This window comes from Hippopotamus amphibius, chromosome 2, assembly GCF_030028045.1.
Source record: "Hippopotamus amphibius kiboko isolate mHipAmp2 chromosome 2, mHipAmp2.hap2, whole genome shotgun sequence".
Lineage (NCBI taxonomy): Eukaryota > Metazoa > Chordata > Mammalia > Artiodactyla > Hippopotamidae > Hippopotamus > Hippopotamus amphibius.
Genome location: NC_080187.1, coordinates 38,585,668 through 38,604,167, shown reverse-complemented (window position 1 = coordinate 38,604,167; position 18,500 = coordinate 38,585,668). Strand labels below are relative to the sequence as shown.

The 18,500-nt window shown below is 53.5% G+C and overlaps 2 protein-coding genes across 8 annotated transcripts; both read right to left on the bottom strand.

The window, feature by feature from the left end:
• Nucleotides 1-1,267: 1,267 nt before the first annotated feature.
• On the bottom strand, nt 1,268-4,816 carry STOML2 (stomatin like 2). 2 transcript variants are annotated; one of them, XM_057725255.1, is made up of 10 exons: nt 4,420-4,816; nt 4,045-4,182; nt 3,476-3,575; nt 3,299-3,357; nt 3,106-3,207; nt 2,826-2,960; nt 2,522-2,666; nt 2,323-2,402; nt 1,962-2,090; nt 1,268-1,549 (listed from the first exon to the last, which is right to left on the bottom strand). In XM_057725255.1, exons 1-10 carry the CDS (start codon nt 4,462-4,464, stop codon nt 1,412-1,414), a joined length of 1,071 nt encoding a protein of 356 aa, XP_057581238.1. In that variant the 5' UTR covers nt 4,465-4,816; the 3' UTR covers nt 1,268-1,411. The 2 variants fall into 2 exon arrangements, with proteins under 2 accessions (XP_057581238.1, XP_057581239.1); XM_057725256.1 differs by having other exon boundaries at nt 3,476-3,640; nt 4,420-4,559.
• A 679-nt stretch (nt 4,817-5,495) lies between these two features.
• ATOSB (atos homolog B) lies at nt 5,496-16,974 on the bottom strand. Of its 6 annotated transcripts, none has more exons than XM_057725035.1 (10): nt 12,618-12,885; nt 12,186-12,234; nt 9,534-9,677; nt 8,323-9,292; nt 8,105-8,163; nt 7,830-7,935; nt 7,549-7,707; nt 7,172-7,240; nt 6,914-7,089; nt 5,496-6,774 (listed from the first exon to the last, which is right to left on the bottom strand). In XM_057725035.1, exons 4-10 carry the CDS (start codon nt 9,214-9,216, stop codon nt 6,621-6,623), a joined length of 1,617 nt encoding a protein of 538 aa, XP_057581018.1. In that variant the 5' UTR covers nt 9,217-9,292; nt 9,534-9,677; nt 12,186-12,234; nt 12,618-12,885; the 3' UTR covers nt 5,496-6,620. The 6 variants fall into 6 exon arrangements, with proteins under 6 accessions (XP_057581018.1, XP_057581017.1, XP_057581014.1 ...); XM_057725034.1 differs by lacking the exon at nt 12,186-12,234 and adding an exon at nt 9,762-9,846; XM_057725031.1 differs by lacking the exons at nt 12,186-12,234; nt 12,618-12,885 and adding an exon at nt 16,845-16,974.
• Nucleotides 16,975-18,500: the final 1,526 nt, after the last annotated feature.

Here is an 18,500-nt window from a genome sequence, read left to right as displayed (position 1 = left end):
AGGCTTCTTGCAGCCCTCTACTTGAGGTTACACCCACCTCCACTCAAGTTCCCCATCTCCTTCCTTCTTTAATTTCCTCTGTAGTACAACTCATCAACATCTGAAATATTATATATCTTATTAATGATCTGTCTCTGCCAAATAGAGTGGAAGCTCACTGAGAGTGGGGAATTTTTTCTTTATTACTATATCCTCAGTGCCTGGCATATGGTTGGGATTGAGTAAACAGTTATTAAATGGATAAATGAATAAATTCTGAGAAATATGTTGAAATATCCCTCCACCTTCATCCCCAAAGCCCCTTAGCTCTATTCAGGCCTCACCACCTTCTCCAGGATCACTGAGGTAGACTTCTTACTGTTCTTCCAGCCTCCTATCCCACTTTCAAATCCTCTGACATCACAGCAGGACAGCTCTATCTAAAACACTAATGTGATTACCTTAATTTTCTTAAAATTCTTAATGGAAAGGGGAAAAAAACCCTTCATGCCCCCCCCTCCCTGGATAAGGTCCAAACTCTTTCAGGACCCTATCTCCCTGAGATTTGGCCCTTGCCATATAGTCACATTCCTTAATACCCCACCCTTCAGCCACAGCAAACTCTGAATATTCTAACTTTTCTGGAGCCATGGGCCTTTGCATATTCCAGTCCCAAACTGCAGCCTAATGAATGCATTGATATTTTCAGCGTGAGCCCAATGGCAGAGTTGGTAACCTTGCTGCCCAAAGAGTGACAAGCTCTTCCCCCCGGGATCCCTCAGCCAGAACTTTCCTCCACCTCAGCACTTACCACTTTGTATTTCTGCCTGCTTCCTGTGAAAACAGGGACCATTGAGTTTGGGTTCTTCTATAACCTGTGTCTAACACTGAGCTTAGCACATGGTAGACATCAATGAATATTTCTGAATGAAAGAATGAGTGTTCTCAGTCCCTGAGGACCCTTTCAGCATTCAGCAGCACTCCTCTACCAGGGTCGTCCTCTTTCCCATTTAAAAAACTCAACACCTGCTCAAATTCATAGCCCTATGCTTAGCAAGAAGGGGTACTACACTCCTCAGCTGAAAGTTCAGTAGACATGTGGCTTAAACCTTCCCCTGTATCCCACAGCTTCTCCTGAAGACAGGCAAGATGATTTCACTTTCCATGAGGTTCATTCTTGTTCATGGAAGAATCAGTTCCCAAGATCTGACAGGACTGGAGGTGGCAGTGGTCATCCAAGGAAGACACTGGTGACTTTCCTAACTTCACTTCCCAATCAAAGAGGACAGTTTTGGTATACCATTGGTGAGTTTATTACATGATTAAAGTTCAAATAAAAAAATAATAACCAAAATCTTGGCAGGGAGGCTGGAGCCAGAGTCTGGGAGTGCTGCTTCCCTGTCCGCAGCCTCCCTGACCAAGCCCAGCTCCATTAACTCAGTTTGACTCGATCAAGTTCCTCATCAAGACTTGCATCTGTGCTCTGGACATCTCTGCTGCTCCTGCTGGAGACTGAGTCCTGGGCTCCTGGCACCGGGGCTTTGGTGAGGGCCCCATACACACCCATGGCCTGAGGAGAGGGACCGAGAGAGAGCCATGAGGACACATGGCAGAAGGCATAGCCCAACCCACCAACGGCTCAAAGGAAGAAGGTAGAGCCGGGGCCCGTAAGCTTGTTTTCCCTCTCTCTCTCAAGCCTCAGTCTTATAAGCTTTGGAGTCAGTTCTAGGAAAGTTACAAACTACCAGAGCAGGGTCACCCTCAAAATACTAATACAGGTATCTGGGGGAAAAAAAAAGATGTCTCAAGAGGTTCCCTATCGCCAGGGATGAGTGGGGGTGTCTCATTCAGGGGACAAAGAGAGGTGTAGGTCTCAGGGTCAGGGCACTCTAAAAGCCTCTGTGGTGAAAGTGATGATGGTGGTGGTAGGGTCTCAGTCTCTGGCATCGGTGCTCTATGCTGGGTCCTCAGGGCACTCTAACCTGAGCCACCATACTGGTGACGTCTCCAGGGTTGGAGGGTAGCAGGATAGTGTTGGAGTCCTTGGCCAGTTTGGAGAACGCGCTGACATACTGCTCAGCCACAGTCAATGAGGCTGCTGCATCTCCATTCTGTGGCCACAGGGAAGATAAAAATCAGAGATCACAGACTTGGAGAGGGAGAAGGGAAGGAAGTGGAGAGAAGTCAGGTTCCTAGAAAGAGGATATGCAGATCACAATACAAGAGATCATGTAATGTAGCTCAATGGAACCAAAAAAGGCAGGAATTTCTCCCAAGGGAAAATGAGAGAACCTCTTCTACTGCCAATTCCTGTCCCCGACTCCCACCTAGGGGGCCCCTCACATGTTGTGTCAGAGCTGCAGCCAGGATGCGAATCGCTTCAGCTTTAGCCTTGGCCTTGGCCAGAACTGCACTGGCCTCTCCTGGAAGAAAAGAGACAGAAGTAGACCTATGAGGTGAGGGTACCCCAAAGCTCCTGTCCGAGTACCAACCCTCAAAGACCCATGCCCTGTACATCCCCTAGCCTCCACCCTCTGCTGACCTGCTGCCTGATTTATCTGTTCAGCTTTTTCTGCCTCGGAGGCCAGGATCTGTGCCTGCTTCTTCCCCTCTGCCACATTGATGGCCGACTCTCGAGTGCCCTCAGACTCCAGCACTGTGGCCCGTTTCCGCCGCTCCGCCTCCACCTAGGAGCCCCCAGCAACCCCCATCAATAAGAAACCAGAGCAAAAGTAAACTCTTACAGAGACCTGCGATTGCACCCATCATAACAGGGAAGGGTGTCGAGATCCCCACGCAACTGGAGCATCCTGAAGTCCTCTTCCCCATCCCTCCCGGGCCCCCACCTGCATCTGCATGGACTCTTTCACCCGGGGTGGCACATGGATGTCCTTAATCTCATAACGGAGGCAGCGGATGCCCCAGCAGTCAGCAGCCTGGTTGATGGCATCCACAATGCTGGCATTCAGGGACTCCCGCTCCTGGAGGAAGAGAGGTGTAAGCTCCGTGGCTTCAGTCCAACTATCAAGGGGCTAAGCTGAGAAGGTCCCAGGACTGATCCCCAGAAAGGACTCAGAGTGCCAGGTATGTGTCTTCACACCCTATCTCTGGCTCAGACCCCCTTACCCGGAAAACTTTGTCCAGAGAGAGTTTGCCGAGCTCTGACCTCATGGTTGTCTGAGCTAGCTGAGTGACAGCGTACTCAGGGTCCTCCACACCGTAGCTTGCCTGAAAGGGGCATGGATGGTGTAAGTAGTTTGGGTGCAGGATTCCAGGGAGGAGAGCAACTCGGGAGCTGAAGAAAGCTGGGGGTAGATACCTTGTAAGGGTCCATGATGCGCAGGTAAAGGACTCCATCAATTTGCAGAGTTACATTGTCTGTAGGTGCAGGAGCAGGAGAGAAAGGAGGTGGTCAGGACTTCAGGTCCCAATCAGCTTTCTCCTGCCACCACATCCTAATGGCCTCAGAGCACCCATGTCGCCCTGCACCTCTCACCAAGAGTCACAGCAGACTGCTCAGGCACGTTGATGACAATCTCCTTGAGACTCTGCACGTATCGGATCCGGTCTAACACAGGGATGAGGATATTCAAGCCCTGGGAAGAGGAGTCACAGGTCTTCAGAAGGACGCGGGACTGTAGGATTGGGATCCAAGCTAGGCCTGGAGTGGATAAGGAATCAACACAGATTCTGCCCAGAAAAGCAGAAGGCTTGGGGTGTCACTGGTAGACGGGAATGTAAGGATAGGAATGTAAGGCTGGATCTCTGAATGGAAGGGAGAATCAAGGGAATAGGAGCCAGCAAAGTGGCCTTCTCCATGATGACAGGTGGAGCTGAGAGGGTGAATAAAAGAGATTCCCAACACAGGACCCGTGGGATGCTAGGGCAATAGGAAGATGTGGTAAGATGGGTATGACGGTCAGTGGTCTGGGCCCTGCCAGGTCTGTCCTGGGGTGTCTGAAGCCAAAAGTGAACGCAGGCCCTAATGAGGTCTCACCCCATCCCCCCATATCGTGAGGGAATTGGGATTCAGGCTGGCCTGGTGTGGGCAAAAGAGGTTCTCACAGGCTCCAGGATCCGGTGGAATCGGCCCATTCGCTCCACCACCCAGGCCTCCTGCTGCGGCACAAACAGCACCACGGTGTTTCGGGGCAATCCAGAGGAAGCGCGGCGTGCAGTGCGACCAGAAGCCTGCACGGAGCCCTAAAGGGAAGACGAGGATTAGCAGAGACCCAGCAGGCCGACCATCCCGCCCCCTCGGTGCCTGTTCCCGAGGCATGTCCCTAAACCATAACTCTAAAGAGTCTCGGAAAGGGGCTCACATGAGTACCACAACCTCCGAGCCCAGTTCTCTCCCCAAATTTAGAATCTGGGCCCTTCCCAGTTGAAGACCCAGGTGATCTCTGGCCCGACCCTTAGAGAAGGATGCCTTGCACTCACCTTCAGCAAAAGGGCCCCAGTCCCCCGCGCCGCGCGCGCCAGCATTTCCCACGGCCACAGCGACCTCCGGAACCAACGAGACGCGGAGCAGAGCGGTCGCTCTAGATGCCCAGACCCAAGCCTCTCCTCCGATATTTCCACTCCCCCGGATGTACTTCCGGCCGTCCCTTCCCCCTTCCCCCCTCAGCCAATCAGCGTTACTTGGCAGGAGCGTGCCTCAAGTTGCTCGCTGGGAGCCGCATACCTTCCAGAGTGCCCAAGGCTGGAGTTTGTTTTCGGTCTCGCTGATGAAGCCTGACATCCCGAACACGGTGACCAAATGGAGGCTATTTTTCGCATGCAGGTGGCCCAGAAAAGCCTCCCACAGAATTCTTTACCCCCGCTGGAGACTCAGTTTACCCTTCTGAGCGAATAGTCTCCCCCATGTGTTACCATAGCGACAGGCGATTGGCGCTGACTCGTCCGTGGTTGCCATAGTGACATTCTCTGGTAGTTCTGCTGTGTTGTACCCAGCCCTCCCACTGGGGACTGACCCCATTCCCGTTGCCATGGTGACTGGGCCTAACATTGCCCGGTGATTGGACTGAGATTTCTCCCTCCCTTCTTCTCCCAAGGCATCATAGCTTTTTCTGCCTCTACCCCGTCAGGGTCTATCAGGCCAGGTTCCTTTGGATACAGAGTCCAGCACACAGCCCTAACATTCAGCTTTCTCTGGAGCATGTTACCCTGCACACATCCCTGATGCTCTGGCACATCCATTAGGAGACTTGCGTTGTCACCTTCATTTTACATTTCAGTGCACTGAAGCTCAGAGGAGCTAAAAATCATCGACAATAGAACCAGTACAAGAATCCAGATCCACATTCAGAGTTCACCTTTTATGGCAGAACCTTTCCCACTATGCCACCCCATTATGTGAAAAGAGCAAGACCAGATCCTAAGAATCATGGGGGCCTCGCCTAAGACCTTCTGGCCTCAGGCCTCTTCCCTGGGGAAAGGGCAGAGTCCCAGCTTTAGGCCCTCCATCCCCATTCCCATGCTCTCCCCAACAGAAAAAGTAAGGCTTTGCTCAAGTTTCCAAACAAGAATTTATTCTTTCTTTTTTTTCTAAAAAAAAAAGTACCAGGTACAATTTTTTCCTGTTTTTGTTTTTTTGTTGTTGTTTGTTTGTTTTTTTCAAGTTTCAGCAAATGCTTGTTCCCCTTAGCCCAGCCCCAGGCATCAGGCCTAAGGTTGGGTCAGAGTCTAGAGTGGGGAATGGGGTAGTTGGTAACTACATGACTGAGTTTGAGGGGTGCCCCTCACCCCAACTGAGGTAGGTGGGTCAGAGTCTGGCCAGGTGAGAGGAAGCACCCCAGTCCTTGGCCCTGACTCTGTCCCCTGAACGCCTTCCTCAGTCAGGACCCCAAAGCAAGGAGATACAGGCAGGAGAGGGAGAACCAGAGTCTGGAGTCCTAGTTGAGGGGTGGTTGACCCCTGTGTGTGTGCACTTGCATGCACGGGCTCTCTCTCTCACGCACATACCCCCTCAACACACACACACACACACACACACACACCACACACACACACACACACACATAGTTGGCTTTCAGAGAGGGGTGAGAGGTTCAGGGAAGTGAAAGGAATAGGGAAGGACAGGGGAAGCTGAGTCTTTGGCTGGCGACTCAGTCCTTCTGGGGTAACTTCTCTGCTCTCAGCTGAGGGACAGCAGTTCTCCCACAGCCCCCATATCAGCCTCTTCAACTCCTGAGGTTGGAGCAATATCTGACAGTGGGAAAGGAGGAGGGGCAATGCCAATTATCAGGTTTGGGAGGTTACCAAGGCAATCCAATTTGAATAAATTATAAATTAAAAATAAATAAAATAATAAGTGGCCCCTGCCCCGGACAGGGAGGCAACGCTGGCATGACTTGCCTGGGAACTTAGGACAACCTTAGGGTAGCTCCAGTTCCTCCCCACTACCTCAGCTGGCCTGGGAAATCCAAGGGAGGGGGCAGGCACGTGGAGTACCCAGAATAGGGCAGAGTGTGGTAAGATCAGAAGCTTTAAATACCCAAATAATCAGTTTGGGCATGAGCATGGTGAGGGCTTTAATGCAAGCCTAAAGGGTCTCTCGCCACCTCTCCACATGTTTGCTCTGTCCAGGATGGAGCAGGATGGGCAGGTCCTTGGCCCACATGGGTTCAGGGCGCTGACAATCAGGGCAAAGGTGAATAACGTGGGTTGTGAGGGGCCTCAGTCACAGCCTGCAGTTCATAGGGGAGCCCTGTGTCCAGTTCCAGGCTCCGGCGGGAAAAAAGCAGGCGGATGTCTCCATGCAGGCTTAAGCGGCCTGAGCGGGAGCTCCGGAACCTGGGGGAGGACAGGGTGATCAAAGCAAGAGCCCAGACTATAGAGAAGCAAGGAGAGATCCTATTCAGGGAAGACATACCTGGGCTGTGGAAAGGATACCTGGGCCTCCTCCCCAGGTGCCCCTGGGCCCTGTCCTCACCTGAGGTGCAACAAGTAGCAGAGGAGGCGGCGGGTGGGGCTAGCATTTCCCTCCTCACCCACAGGCACCAAAAAGAGGCGATGGCGCAGGAAGGTCATGTGGGCAGCAGGCATGTCCGAGAAGTCAAAGGTCACGAGGAACATCTTTACCACAGTCTGGTTGGGGTTAAATAAGGTCTGGGGGCAGGACAGGTGAGGTTGGTAGGGTCTAAGGGATGTTTTCCTCTCCCCACTCTCATTCCCCCTCATGAAAACTCACCACTTGGATGGTGCCCACCTTGGGCACGCTGTAACCCTTCCTCCCCAGGGGGTTCAGGTCCACGACACCCTGGGAAGGCCACAGAGCCATCAGCCAAGGTAGGGTCTGGGAGATCCCTGAATACTCATCCATCGCTACAATCTCTCATTCCTAGACCTGGCCCCTGCCCACATTAGAGTTCTCCCCACCTGGCCCTGACTCTTAGGTGAGAATGTCTGAAGAATACCTCCAGAGCAGTTCTCCTGGGTTCCCTTACCCTGCTGCTCTCTGCCTGGGTGCCTCTTCCCGATAAAGTCTTTTGCTTTGTCTTTTGTTTTGTCCAGCCCCAAGCCCTCATGCCCCTCATGAGCTAACTCTGGGTTGAAGTCAGGTCATACCAGGAAGGGAGCCGGGGCATTTTGCTCAGAAACATCAAAGAAGGTGACAGTGACAGGCAGCGTGACATGCTGAGGGCAATAGGATCCACTAGCGCCAATCTCTGCTGTGAAGCCCTCGATGTGGCCAGATGGTGCAAAGCGTCCTCGCAGCAATGATTCCTGGGGTTAGGGTGGGAAAACACATTGAGACAAATGCAAGCTATTTTCCTTATCCATCCAAGCCACACACCACCAGCCCTTTCCGCAAGACCCCCCCAGTCAAGGAATCCAAGGGGAACTACCTCAAAGTTGCCCAGCAGGGTACGGCTGACGGCGGGGGTGGGAACAGGGGAGGCACTGGGGGGGCTCAGCAGGCCTGGCCCCTTCCGGAGGCTTCGAAGGGAGTTCCTGGTAGGTGAGGGGACACAGAAGTGGGTTGGCTGGAGGTATTCTGGGACATTTGCTATTGTCCTTGGGCCCCACCGTTTGCTACTACCTAGGGCTTCTTCCCTGAGGTCTCCTACCCTGGGGATGGAAAGAGAATTCAGGGAAGGGCAGGGAGAAGCTGGTCACTTACAGCTTCAGGCGATGGGCACCTTTCCGCCTCCGCCCCATGGGACTGCAGTCTGTTGGGTCCTATGGAGAGGAAAGATTAGGGAAAGAGACTGGCTGCAGGCCAGATATATTTGGAGCAGGGGCTCATCACAAGCTCTCACAGGAGCATCCCTCCAAGCCCATCACCGTTCCCCACGCAGATATTCACTTAAGAGCGGACCATTCCCTCTCCTGACTTACCAGCACAGGCTCCTTGGGCCCAGGCAGCAGGTGGCTCCAGAAGGGTGTGGCTTTGGCATTAGAACTGTTGGCAGCAGGAAGGTGGCCCAGGGTTCCCCGGCGCCTCCGAGGGGCTGGCCCCTCATCCTCAGAGCTGACATCCAGGGCTTCTCCAGCAGGAAGCAGCCTTCGCTTGGTGGGGCAGGGGCCTGGAGGTCCAGGGCCAGGGGGTGTGTGCTCGGGCCTGTGCCCATTGGCAGTGCCAGGGGACTCCCTAGGCCAGGGGCTGCCCCCGTTGCCCACCCCAGCCACTAGGCTCTCACCCCCTATTTGTGCAAGACTGTGCAAATCAGTGTCAAGTGTGTGCAGCTGTCCCGTAGGGGCTGGCCCTGGGGACTCCCCCAGGGACCCCTGTCCCCCAGGATCTGGGGAAGCCCAGTCTCTGGTGTGCAAAGTACTGCAGGAAGCATTTGATGGGGGCCAGGGGGGACTCCGGGCCCCTGAAGTCCAAGGTGAGGTGGCGCTACCTCCCTGTTCCACAACACAGAGGCCATGATGGCAGAAATGTTGGCTGGCCACGCCCAGTCCCAGCCCCAGTCCCTCTGGGCCCAACAGCCCCACAGTAGGTGGTTCTTCAGGGGGTAGTCCCTCTCTGGCCCCCAGCCCAGGGCCTCTCTTCAGCTCCCGGGGACCCTCAGTGGGTGGGGCCGGCCGTTTCAGGGCCCTATGAGGCTCGGAGGCACCAGCTGGAGGGGAAAAGATGGATACCTGGTAGACCCCGGGGGATGTGGCCCCCCCTGCTGGGCTGTAGCCCATGAGCAGGCCACCCTGGAGGGCCCCCTGCCTGACTGCAGGCTGCGAAGGGCCAGCCTCTGGCTCTGAGGATGGAGACGGCTCCGCCTGCACGTGGCGCATGAAGCCCCGCCTTGGATCAGGGGGGACCCCCCCCACAGCCTTTATGCTGGGCCTGGGCTGGGGGGCCTGGGGACATCTGTGCAAGAGAAGAGAAGAAAAGATGGTTAGAGCAATCAGTGAATCATCTCCCTCCCGGATGAATTTCAGATCCTCCCCTGGTCTGAGCAGGTGACCTGAGGTTCCTGGGGGTGAAGGTATCCAAATCCCCAGATGGCTTAATGGAATATAAAGGCCACTCTCAGAACTTCTGAGAAGGTGACACATTTAGCTCAGGTTTCTAACGAGACCTGCTTGCCCTCCATCTCCCTGGCACTCACCCCGATGAAGAGGCCTTAAGCCTAGCTGTGTGTTCCCTCTTCCTGACTGATGCCTCACTCTCCTAGCTTGCAGTCTGGTCCATGCCTGCTGCGCTGGCAAGGTGACTGCCACCATTCCGTGCAGCTCCTAGGCTCAGCTGGACCCTGAGGAGAGAAAAACAGACATAAGTCAGGATCTCTGGAGCCAGTGGTGAGGCTGCTCTCCAATTGTCGGCTAATAGAGTATACCTCAGGACATCTTCCTCCAGTATGAAGAGCCCTTCAGAAACAGAAGGGGCAGTCTTGGGATCCAGGCCCAGTGGTCAGAACTGGGCTATACAAGGAGTCACAGAGAGGCAGGTCTTAGCTCATTGTAATAAGGATATGACAAGTACGTTGAGGCAGGATAACTACTTAGGGCCACCAGCTGGGGGACTCCTGCCCTGAATGAGAAGAGAGATGAGATACCCCAAGATCCAAGAGACCATGCCAACTGAGAGGTGGCCAAAGCAAGAATTCAACCCTCCTAGTCAAGGCTACTGAGTTGCACGACTCCTTCCCATATACCTATCTCTAAAGGGACAAGTGCACCCCATAACCCTAAGGGCAGAGGTCTTTCAGAAACTTACACCCCTAGTAGTACTCCTTAGAAGTACATACCTCAGGTCAGCTCAAAGTGGGCCCCTCAGCATTAAACTCCCAGTTGCCCCCAGCAGTCTGTCCCCTTAACAGGAAGCAACAAATCTAACCAAAAACAAGTCTAGAGGGGGTGGGGTGGAGGAGGAAGCACTGCTAGAAGGCACCTTCCAGAGCCTACCCCTCCCCCTAGGCCCTGCAAACTAGAGATAAGACAGTGACAGTCAGACAGCTGGAGTACCTCGCCACTCTTCCCCAACATATCCAATACCCAAAAACCCAAACCACTGCTTTTCTGTCAGGGTACAAGATGGTCTTCACTGACTAGTCCACCCTCAGGAGCCCATATTTGGTAAGGGGATGTCCAGTTGAAGGCCATTTTCCTACATGGGAGAAAACACTACCCCCAGGATCAAGCTTATCCTTTGGTCAGAAGCCTGTGCTGCCTGCTACCCACAAAACCCTTTCTCATTCATGGAACATTCCCTTATGCCTATCCGAGTCTTACCCTTCCTCCTTGGCTAGGCCAAATGCCATCCTCTCCATAAGGCCTACTCTGGCCACCTTGGACCATAAATATCTGTCTCTTCTGAGACCTCACCTATGGCAGTGTCACTATCTCCTTTAACCCAGTGATAGTTTTGCTTGCTCCTGTGGGTAAGACCTCTCCTAGACTGAACATAAGGTTCTTTTTTTTTTTAATTTTATTTATTTATTTATTTATTTATTTATTTATTTATTTATTTATTTATTTTATTGGCTGTGTTGGGTCTTTTTTTGCTGTGTACGGGCTTTCTTTAGTTGCGGTGAGTGGGGGCTACTCTTCGTTGTGGTGCGCAGGCTCCTCACTGCCGTGGCTTCTCTTGTTGTGGAGCAAGGGCTCTAGGTGCATGGGCTTCAGGAGTTGCAGCACATGGGCTCAATAGTTGTGGCACAAGGGCTCTAAAGCGCAGGCTCAATAGTTGTGGCACAAAGGCTTAGTTGCTCCACGGCATGTGGGATCTTCCTGGAGCATTGGCAGGTGGGTTCTTAACCACTGCGCCACCTAGGAAGCCCTGACCATAGGGTTCTTGAGGATAGGTTTATACTTCACTCCTCTGCCCAACTCCAAGCACAGGGGTAAGCACATAGCAGGGCTTAAAAAAGTAAGATGCAAGCCCCAGAGATCTGGGCAGCAGTCCTGACAGTGCAAAGAAAAACTCCCAGAATGAGAGAAGCAGGGAGATTAATTGTATAGGGAGAATCAGCAACAACAGAGATGGGGGTGGGAGGCAGGGAGAAAGGGGAGTTTTGCATCTAGGGGCTGAAAAACTCTCCTATACCAAGTTCCCATCACTGCACCCTACACTATCCTATTTCACCAAGTTCTCATTAGAACTAGAAGCCCTAACAAAATTCTGTTTCCCTGTGGTGGGTGGGGTGTCTGGGAAGGGCAGAACGCCAGGAGCAGGCAGCAATGTAAGAGGGTACAACGTGTACCCATCTCTTCCCTCCTTTTCTCTACCCACACTGTATAGATTTAAGAAGGGCCTTTTCCTTAGCACTTCCATGCCTAGGTCATCACAGTTGATCTCTTGAGCCCTTGAACTGGGGAAGCCAGGTGATGACATGATGCCCTACTTGACCCCAGCATGGCTGGCATCTGCTCATTACCCCAGAGCCCTCTCAGTTCCTGCCCTGTCAATGAAAATCTCTAAGACTCACTTCCCTGCCATCCAGCCAGCCTGGCTCTAGACCATGGCTTCAAGCTGACTCATGGGGCAGGACTTGGGGGGGGAGGGGCAGGGTAGGCCAAATCTTACTCTGTTCAGGCAGTGGGCAGCAGCAGGCGTCAAACAGTTGTGCCAGGCTGTGGCTGGCAAAGACTACAGCTCCCAACATGCCAAGGGAGCAAGGCCAGGAAAAACAACAAGTCCCAGAATACCACGGGGTCTGTACCCTCAGACACCTGCTAGGCCTGGGAGGTGGGGTAGGTGGGTGTTGAGCTCCCAGACTCACTCTCCCCTTCTCTTCAGTATTAAAGATACTTATTTCTACCTTGATCAAGGAAGGTAGCAGGAAGAATTCCTCTCCATGTGCGTTCCACCTTCACGTCATTCAGAAAGAACTGCTGCCAGCTGCTCTACATTTTGTCCCTACACACGTCTACACTAGCTAGGGGGGCCGTTGCCATGAACCACTACTGTGGGTAGGAAGGTTAACCTCAGCTCTCACCAACCCCTTGCCTCTCTCTGCCTAGAACCCTCTACCCTGCGTGGAAAAGAAGCAAATCTTAGCATCGCCTCCAAAATGAGTCCAGTAGACTCACCCAGCACCTCGGCTCCAGGACTCCTAGTTCTGAGCGATCCTCCCAGCCCCTGTTTAGCCTCCCAGGTCCTTTCTCACCCCTTTCCTCCCCACAGCCTGGGACAGGCCCCATTCCCTAGTGGAGCTTCGGAGATTTGCTATTTCCCCCTAGCACACACTCACCCCGTTCCCAAATTGGCTCCTCCGCGGCGCCGCTGCTCCGGGGCCTTCCGTCCCGTCCCGATCCCTCCCCTCCAATGCCCGGTCCTCCCCGCCACGGGCCCCCAACCCAGACAAAGGGTGGCTCAGGCTGAGCCCTGCTCTGTTAGGCTCTTCTGTGCTCAGCTTCGTGTGCAACACTAGCGGGCCCTGGCGCCCGCAGCCCTCAAGCCGCTGCCGCGCCCCTCCCCGCGACTGTCCCTCCCCGTGGCCGCCGCGGCTCCGCGCTGCCGACTCCGCTGCCCCTCTGACTCACAGGCCATTTCCTACCAGCTGATGGGGCAGCCCGCCCCGCCCAGCGCCCCCACACCCCCGCCGCGGCCGCCGCGGCCGCCACGCCCCCTCAAACTCCGCCCCCATGGTCAACGACCATGCTCATTGGCCTAAAGGAGGCCAGCCTCCCCACGACCGCAAGTGTGAGGCACGCCCCCTCCAAGAGACGCATGCCCATTGGTCCATAAGGGGGCAGGCCTACCTAGGTTCGCCCCGCCCATCTCCTTAACCTCTCAGCCGCTGGAGTCCAAAGCCGCTCTCAGCCCTGCCTTTTAACCCTTTGAAAGACTTAGGCCTCCCACTTCTCACCCCGCCCTTCCTCTTCAGAGGCAGGCCTAGGGCGTTCATAGACAAAGTTCGACAGTAACCAAAGTCAGCTTGCTCTTTCAATATCAGATCCCAAATATCCCCACTCCCATTCATCTCTCCGTGTCTTGCCAACCAGAGCTCCAGAGACCACAGAGCTGTTGAAGCCCAGGAAGCTTCCTTCGTGCCAGGGAAGATGAAAAGGTCTTGAAGTGGGAAATCATCTCCTTCCATTGAGAAATAGTATTCTTCCTCCTCTTACTGTATATTGATGTTTTTTGCCTTCATTAGAGGGGCTCCAAGGGCTCTTGCGATAGGGATACATTTTAATTCAGGAGCCTAGACATCATTCTTTGTGTCTCTAAACTTCCATTCTGCGATCAGGCTGCTTCAGCCCTTCTGTTGGTACTCTTTCTATTCATAAGCCCCTGTTCAAGGAGGCAGAGCACCGCGGGGGAAACGAGATAGGAAGGCTTCTGTCCAGGGTAGGGGGGAATATGCCCAACTCTTGTGACAGAGCTCACCCCCATGACTCACAGCTCCCTCGAAACTCCCCACCCTCATTCTGAGTCACTGGGCCCCAAGCCCAGCCCAGACCCAACCAACTTCAAGTGCAGCAGAACCAGCATTTCTAATTCTTATTCTCTTATTCTTTAAATGACAAAGATGGAAAACTTTGCAAGGATTAGACATTAAAAGATACTTTTTAGAGGGGCTGATCTACCCGCAAGCTCAGAAAATGAACAGTCCTGTCTACCTTTCCCTCTGCACTTGTGAAGTCAGACAGTTTGGAACTTAAGAGGTTGCTAAGACTGGGGTCTTCCACAGAAACAAGAGGCAAACACCAGAACCAAAAGAGGGAAGACTCAAACTGAGGCCCTGGAGAATTGGCATCAGCCAGGGCAGGCTCCCTGGCTGTGCCTCCAGAAGAGCGGGAGTGCATTCTTTTATAGTTCAGAAGCCACAGAAGTCCCAAGATCCTTGTTTCTACCTTGTCTGTAGTATGGGCCCTAAAGGCCCTGAGGTTGTCACTGGACAGTAAAATGAGGGTCTCCTCCCAAACTTCCTCCCTGTGCCCTAGACTTAGTAAACAAGTAACAGTTCCTCTAGCCTCCTTTCTCTTTACCTCAGATCAGAGGAAAAACCCTAAAAAAAGAACCCAGTTGCCTTGGACTGACTTCCTTGCTGGTTCCCTAATGCTAAGAAACAGGATTTAGGAAATTTTCAACACCCTGAACAAAATTGCAGAGTATCAATGTAAGACCCTACTTGCCTTAGTAAAAGCTTACTGGGAAGATAGGTAGACACAGAACACTGTAGGAAAGGAATAATTGCTTGGTGATCCCACCTTGTTTTATCTAACTGCCACTACCATAGGCCCAGGCCTTAGTTATTGGCTTTATTTTTTTCATAGCAGTTACCATCAGCTGAGGCTTCTCCCTCTTTCCCCCTCCCTCTCCCCCCATTTCTCTCCCTTCCCAACCACACACACATTTCTTTCTCCCCCTATTAGAATGGAGAACAGCATGAGAACAGCAACTTTGTTTTGTTCATATTGGTATTCCCAGAATCAGCATCAGTGCCTGGCACATAATAGGTGCTCAATAAACACTGGCTGAAAGAAACAAGGAGCCTTGGGCTGAGTGAAGAGCAATCAGGAGACCTGGGTCCTAATGCCTATTCTTTCACTGTGAGACCTGGAGAAAATCTCAGTCTCTTTGTTAATTTCCAAATCTGAAAAAGAGAGTTTGTATAAACAATAACCATTGAGGGCCTCTACAACTCGAACCTTATACTGCTATAATTCTAATGGTTATTGTTCACTCGTATCCCTTTTCAGAGGATGGGTCCAAGCATCTGAATGCCCTGCTGCTCATACTGAAGCAGAAAGTCTATATACTCCAGTCGCTGCACAGCAAACTGATGCCCTTTCTCTTCACGCCCCACCCACTCGCACAAATGCCTCAGTCTTGAGGAAGCTGGAGTGAGTCCGCCCTAAGCCCGCCTCTCCTCTCAGAGAGACAGTCTGGGAAACTGTGTTGCCATAGCAATCAGCTCCTCCTCAAAAGGTTTCAGCCTGCCCTCCTTTACCCCACCCTACCCCACGGCTTTGTCTGGCTTCAGTACCCCCTCCCTCCCCAGCCAGTCTCTCAGCCAGAGGAGACTGGCTGGGGGCCCCTTTCAGCAACACTGTCACACTCATTCAGCCACTATGGGGAAATCAGGGCTCTCTCACCCTCTCCCAGCCTGCCCAGGGGCAAAAAGAACTCTGGCACTACATCAAGTCCCCTCAGGGAACCAGAGGAGCTGCCACGAGGACTAGGCCCTAGTCTCAGTTCTGATAATCAGCTTCCAAGCCAGGAGGGTGGGGAGCCATTCCCTCTCCCTCCCCCAGCAGAGACTGGAACCTCACATCCCTTCCCAAGTTCAACCGACAATAGTGGCCCACCTCTCAAAATATGCATCATACACCCTCAATACTTCTCATCATTTCCCTCTCCCACAGAAGCCCAGAATTTTTGAGGGTCCTAGGGTTCCCTACTCAGGAGAAGGAAAAGTGTGGGGAAACCAGTTTGTGGTGAGTGGTAAAAATGAGTCTACAACTCACTTGGGGGGCTGTTAGGAGAGACCTTGGTAGTAGTGAAGGTGAGGTCTGGGCCTTGCTGCTGGTTACTTAGGTCTCTGGCCATCAAGTACAAAGTCTGGGGCAGGGCACAGCTCCTAGACAGGCAAGGACCAGGCCAGGCCCCAGGGCGAGGAAGGAAGTGGGAAATGAGCACACCCAGAGCATAAGGGCAGGGCAAAGTGGGGGAGGAGGGGGAAGATAGGGACCAAGGCAAGCTTCTAGGAGGAACAGGAACTAGAGTGGGGGGTTAGGAGGAACTGAAGGGGGAAAGGGTCCCCAGGGACACCACCTAAGGGGAAAAAACCTGTCAGCCAGACAGATCCAAAGTTGACTGAGACAGTCACACAACCCCAAGTGGCAACTGGGGCCTGGATCCTGAGAGTGCTCAGGCCTGAATGTGGAGTTAGGAGCTGAGGAGCCAGGAACACTACAGACTGGCTTCTTCACCTCACTAATCCCATCACCCTCATTCCTGAAATACAGTACACAAATGTCTTCCTGGAGTCTCTACAATGTCCCCAGGCTTTCTCAAAGCACTAGAGGTTCTTCCTTCCCCAGTTGGGACTTGCAACCCCTTCCCCTCACACAGTGCCCGCAGCCCCATCCCTTCTTCCTCCACACGGTCCCTCCCACGCTCTCGACCACCAGCCCTTTTCCATCACACAACATGCCCCCTCTTTCCCCTTCAGATCCCCTCCCCCTCAAGTATCATCCCCAACCCTCCACTTCAGATAGCGACCTGACCCCTCACATTGTACTTCCCACCCTCACAAAGCACTCCCACCCCTCCCCCACAAGGGCTACTGGAGAATGCACCTCCTAGCCCAGACATTGAGCCCCCAACTCCTCCCCCAATTGTTTTACTCCACACCCCCACCCCAGCATTTCTCCAGATCCTCTCCTTCCCTAACATGATCCCCATCTCATGTTTGCCCCAGCGCACCCCCCGTCCTTGTCCCTTCTTCCACGCGCACCCCGCCCCACACCTGTAGTTCCGTGAGTCCCGTTGCACCTGGGGGAGGCAGTGGATTGGGGCAGTTACACAGCGGCCCTAGCTGCGGCCTCGGCCTGCAAACCTCGCCCCTTTGGTCCGAGCCCCGCCCCCGCAACGACAGGACCCACCCTCCCCCTTGTCCCACCTCCCACCTTCCCCTGGCTCATCCCCTTTCCTAGTTTCTTTAATTCCTGGGGCTCCTCCCCTGTAACCCAGGTTCCTCCCCTCTCTGGCTCCGCCCCTTCTCATCTTCTCGGGTCTCCCCGTTGAACCTCTGCTTGTCCCTCGTCCCACCCCTGATCCCCGCCCCCTTTTGGTCTCTCCGCCTTTCACTAGGACCCGCCCCCTCGGATTCCAGGCTGGCAGAACCCGTGCCAGGCTCCCTTCCACTGCGAGCCCCCTCCCGTCTCGGAGCCTCTCCTCCCCCGCCCCTTCTCCCGCTTGCCTCACCCGGGCGCTGGCGCTCCAGCCCGGAACCGCTGGCTCTGATTGGCGGCGGCGGCCCCAATGGATGGCGGAGGAGACAAAGTGATGGCTTCAGGTCGCCTGAGGTCCCACCCCAGCCACGTGCGGCTTCTGTGATGACAGGTCGAGAGGGGCGGGGCCTCGGCCCGCAGTGTGCGGCCTGGGCTGACCGGATCCGGCCGGAGGTGGGGAGCCAGAACCGGCGCCAAAGCGCTAGCCTGCGGGCGCAGAGCCTGACTGGGGCCCTCCCAAGCTTTCGAGTTGGTGTGAGCTGCCTGCGGAACTTGAACCTCTTAGTGAAGCCGTCTGCGTTAGCGCTCATGGGGGAGGTCTGTGGGGTTTGCAAAGCAGTGCAGTGAGTCTCAGGATTCTGTGAAAATGCGGGGATCTGGTTAGCGGGGTCTCAAGTCTGTGAGGATGAGCAGTTTCTGCAGCCTACGCTGTGCAGGAGAGTCTGAGTTCTGAGAGACCGGCAGTACCAGTCAGATCTGTATCTGTGGAGGTAGGTTAGCAAGAAGTCTGTGAATTTTATGAGCCTAAGTGTTCATACGGAGTTAGGGGAGCCTGCAATCGGCGGAGAAAAGTAGAGCCTTTGCTTTGTACAAGTGTCGACTGAACTATGTGACAGTTACTTATGTTCTGTAATTTAATTAGCGCTTCAGTCTTCTCTCCAACTTCTCCCAGCCCCACGGGTTCCAGAGATACAGCAGGGGGAGGGCGACGCTTACGAGCTACCGGTAGATGGCAGCACAGGACCCTTGCAGAACTGAGCGGCTCTGAGCCCAGGGCCTGGCGGGCTTCTCTGTGCAGCCGGCGGTATTGATGGCTGTGATGGATAGGACCTGCTAAAGTTCTCTCAAAGTCTCAGATTCTTTAGATCACTGTCTTTCTTTCTGTGAGTAGGTAACTTAAGTGGCTTTACTAAACACCAATGGTGTGATAGGCAAAATGAAAAAAGAGAAAAAGAAAAAAATTTTTTCTGCCCTTATGGAACTTGTTCAGATCGTCGTACAAATACCTCTATAATCCTAGAGAGAGTAAAGTTGGAAGGGCTTTGTGTAGTGGAAAAAGCTCAAAGTTTGAAGTCCCTTGGTTTGGTCTCTGAACTGTGGGCAAGGAGTATTTACTAGCTGTGTGAATTTGGGTAAATTACTTGACTTTTTAAAAATAAACTTTTAATTTT

Excerpts from the sequence above, each read along its gene's own strand:
- STOML2 (XM_057725255.1), bottom strand. The coding sequence starts at position 4,464 with ATGCTGGCGCGCGCGGCGCGGGGGACTGGGGCCCTTTTGCTGAAG. Across the intron at positions 4,183-4,419 it reads CTGGGGCCCTTTTGCTGAAG|GGCTCCGTGCAGGCTTCTGG; the intron begins GTGAGTGCAAGG and ends TCTTCCCTTTAG. Across the intron at positions 3,358-3,475 it reads GCAGTCTGCTGTGACTCTTG|ACAATGTAACTCTGCAAATT; the intron begins GTGAGAGGTGCA and ends CTGCACCTACAG.
- ATOSB (XM_057725031.1), bottom strand. The coding sequence starts at position 9,216 with ATGCGCCACGTGCAGGCGGAGCCGTCTCCATCCTCAGAGCCAGAGGCT. Across the intron at positions 7,708-7,829 it reads CCCTGCTGGGCAACTTTGAG|GAATCATTGCTGCGAGGACG; the intron begins GTAGTTCCCCTT and ends CCCTAACCCCAG. Across the intron at positions 7,090-7,171 it reads AGGTGGGCACCATCCAAGTG|ACCTTATTTAACCCCAACCA; the intron begins GTGAGTTTTCAT and ends TCCTGCCCCCAG.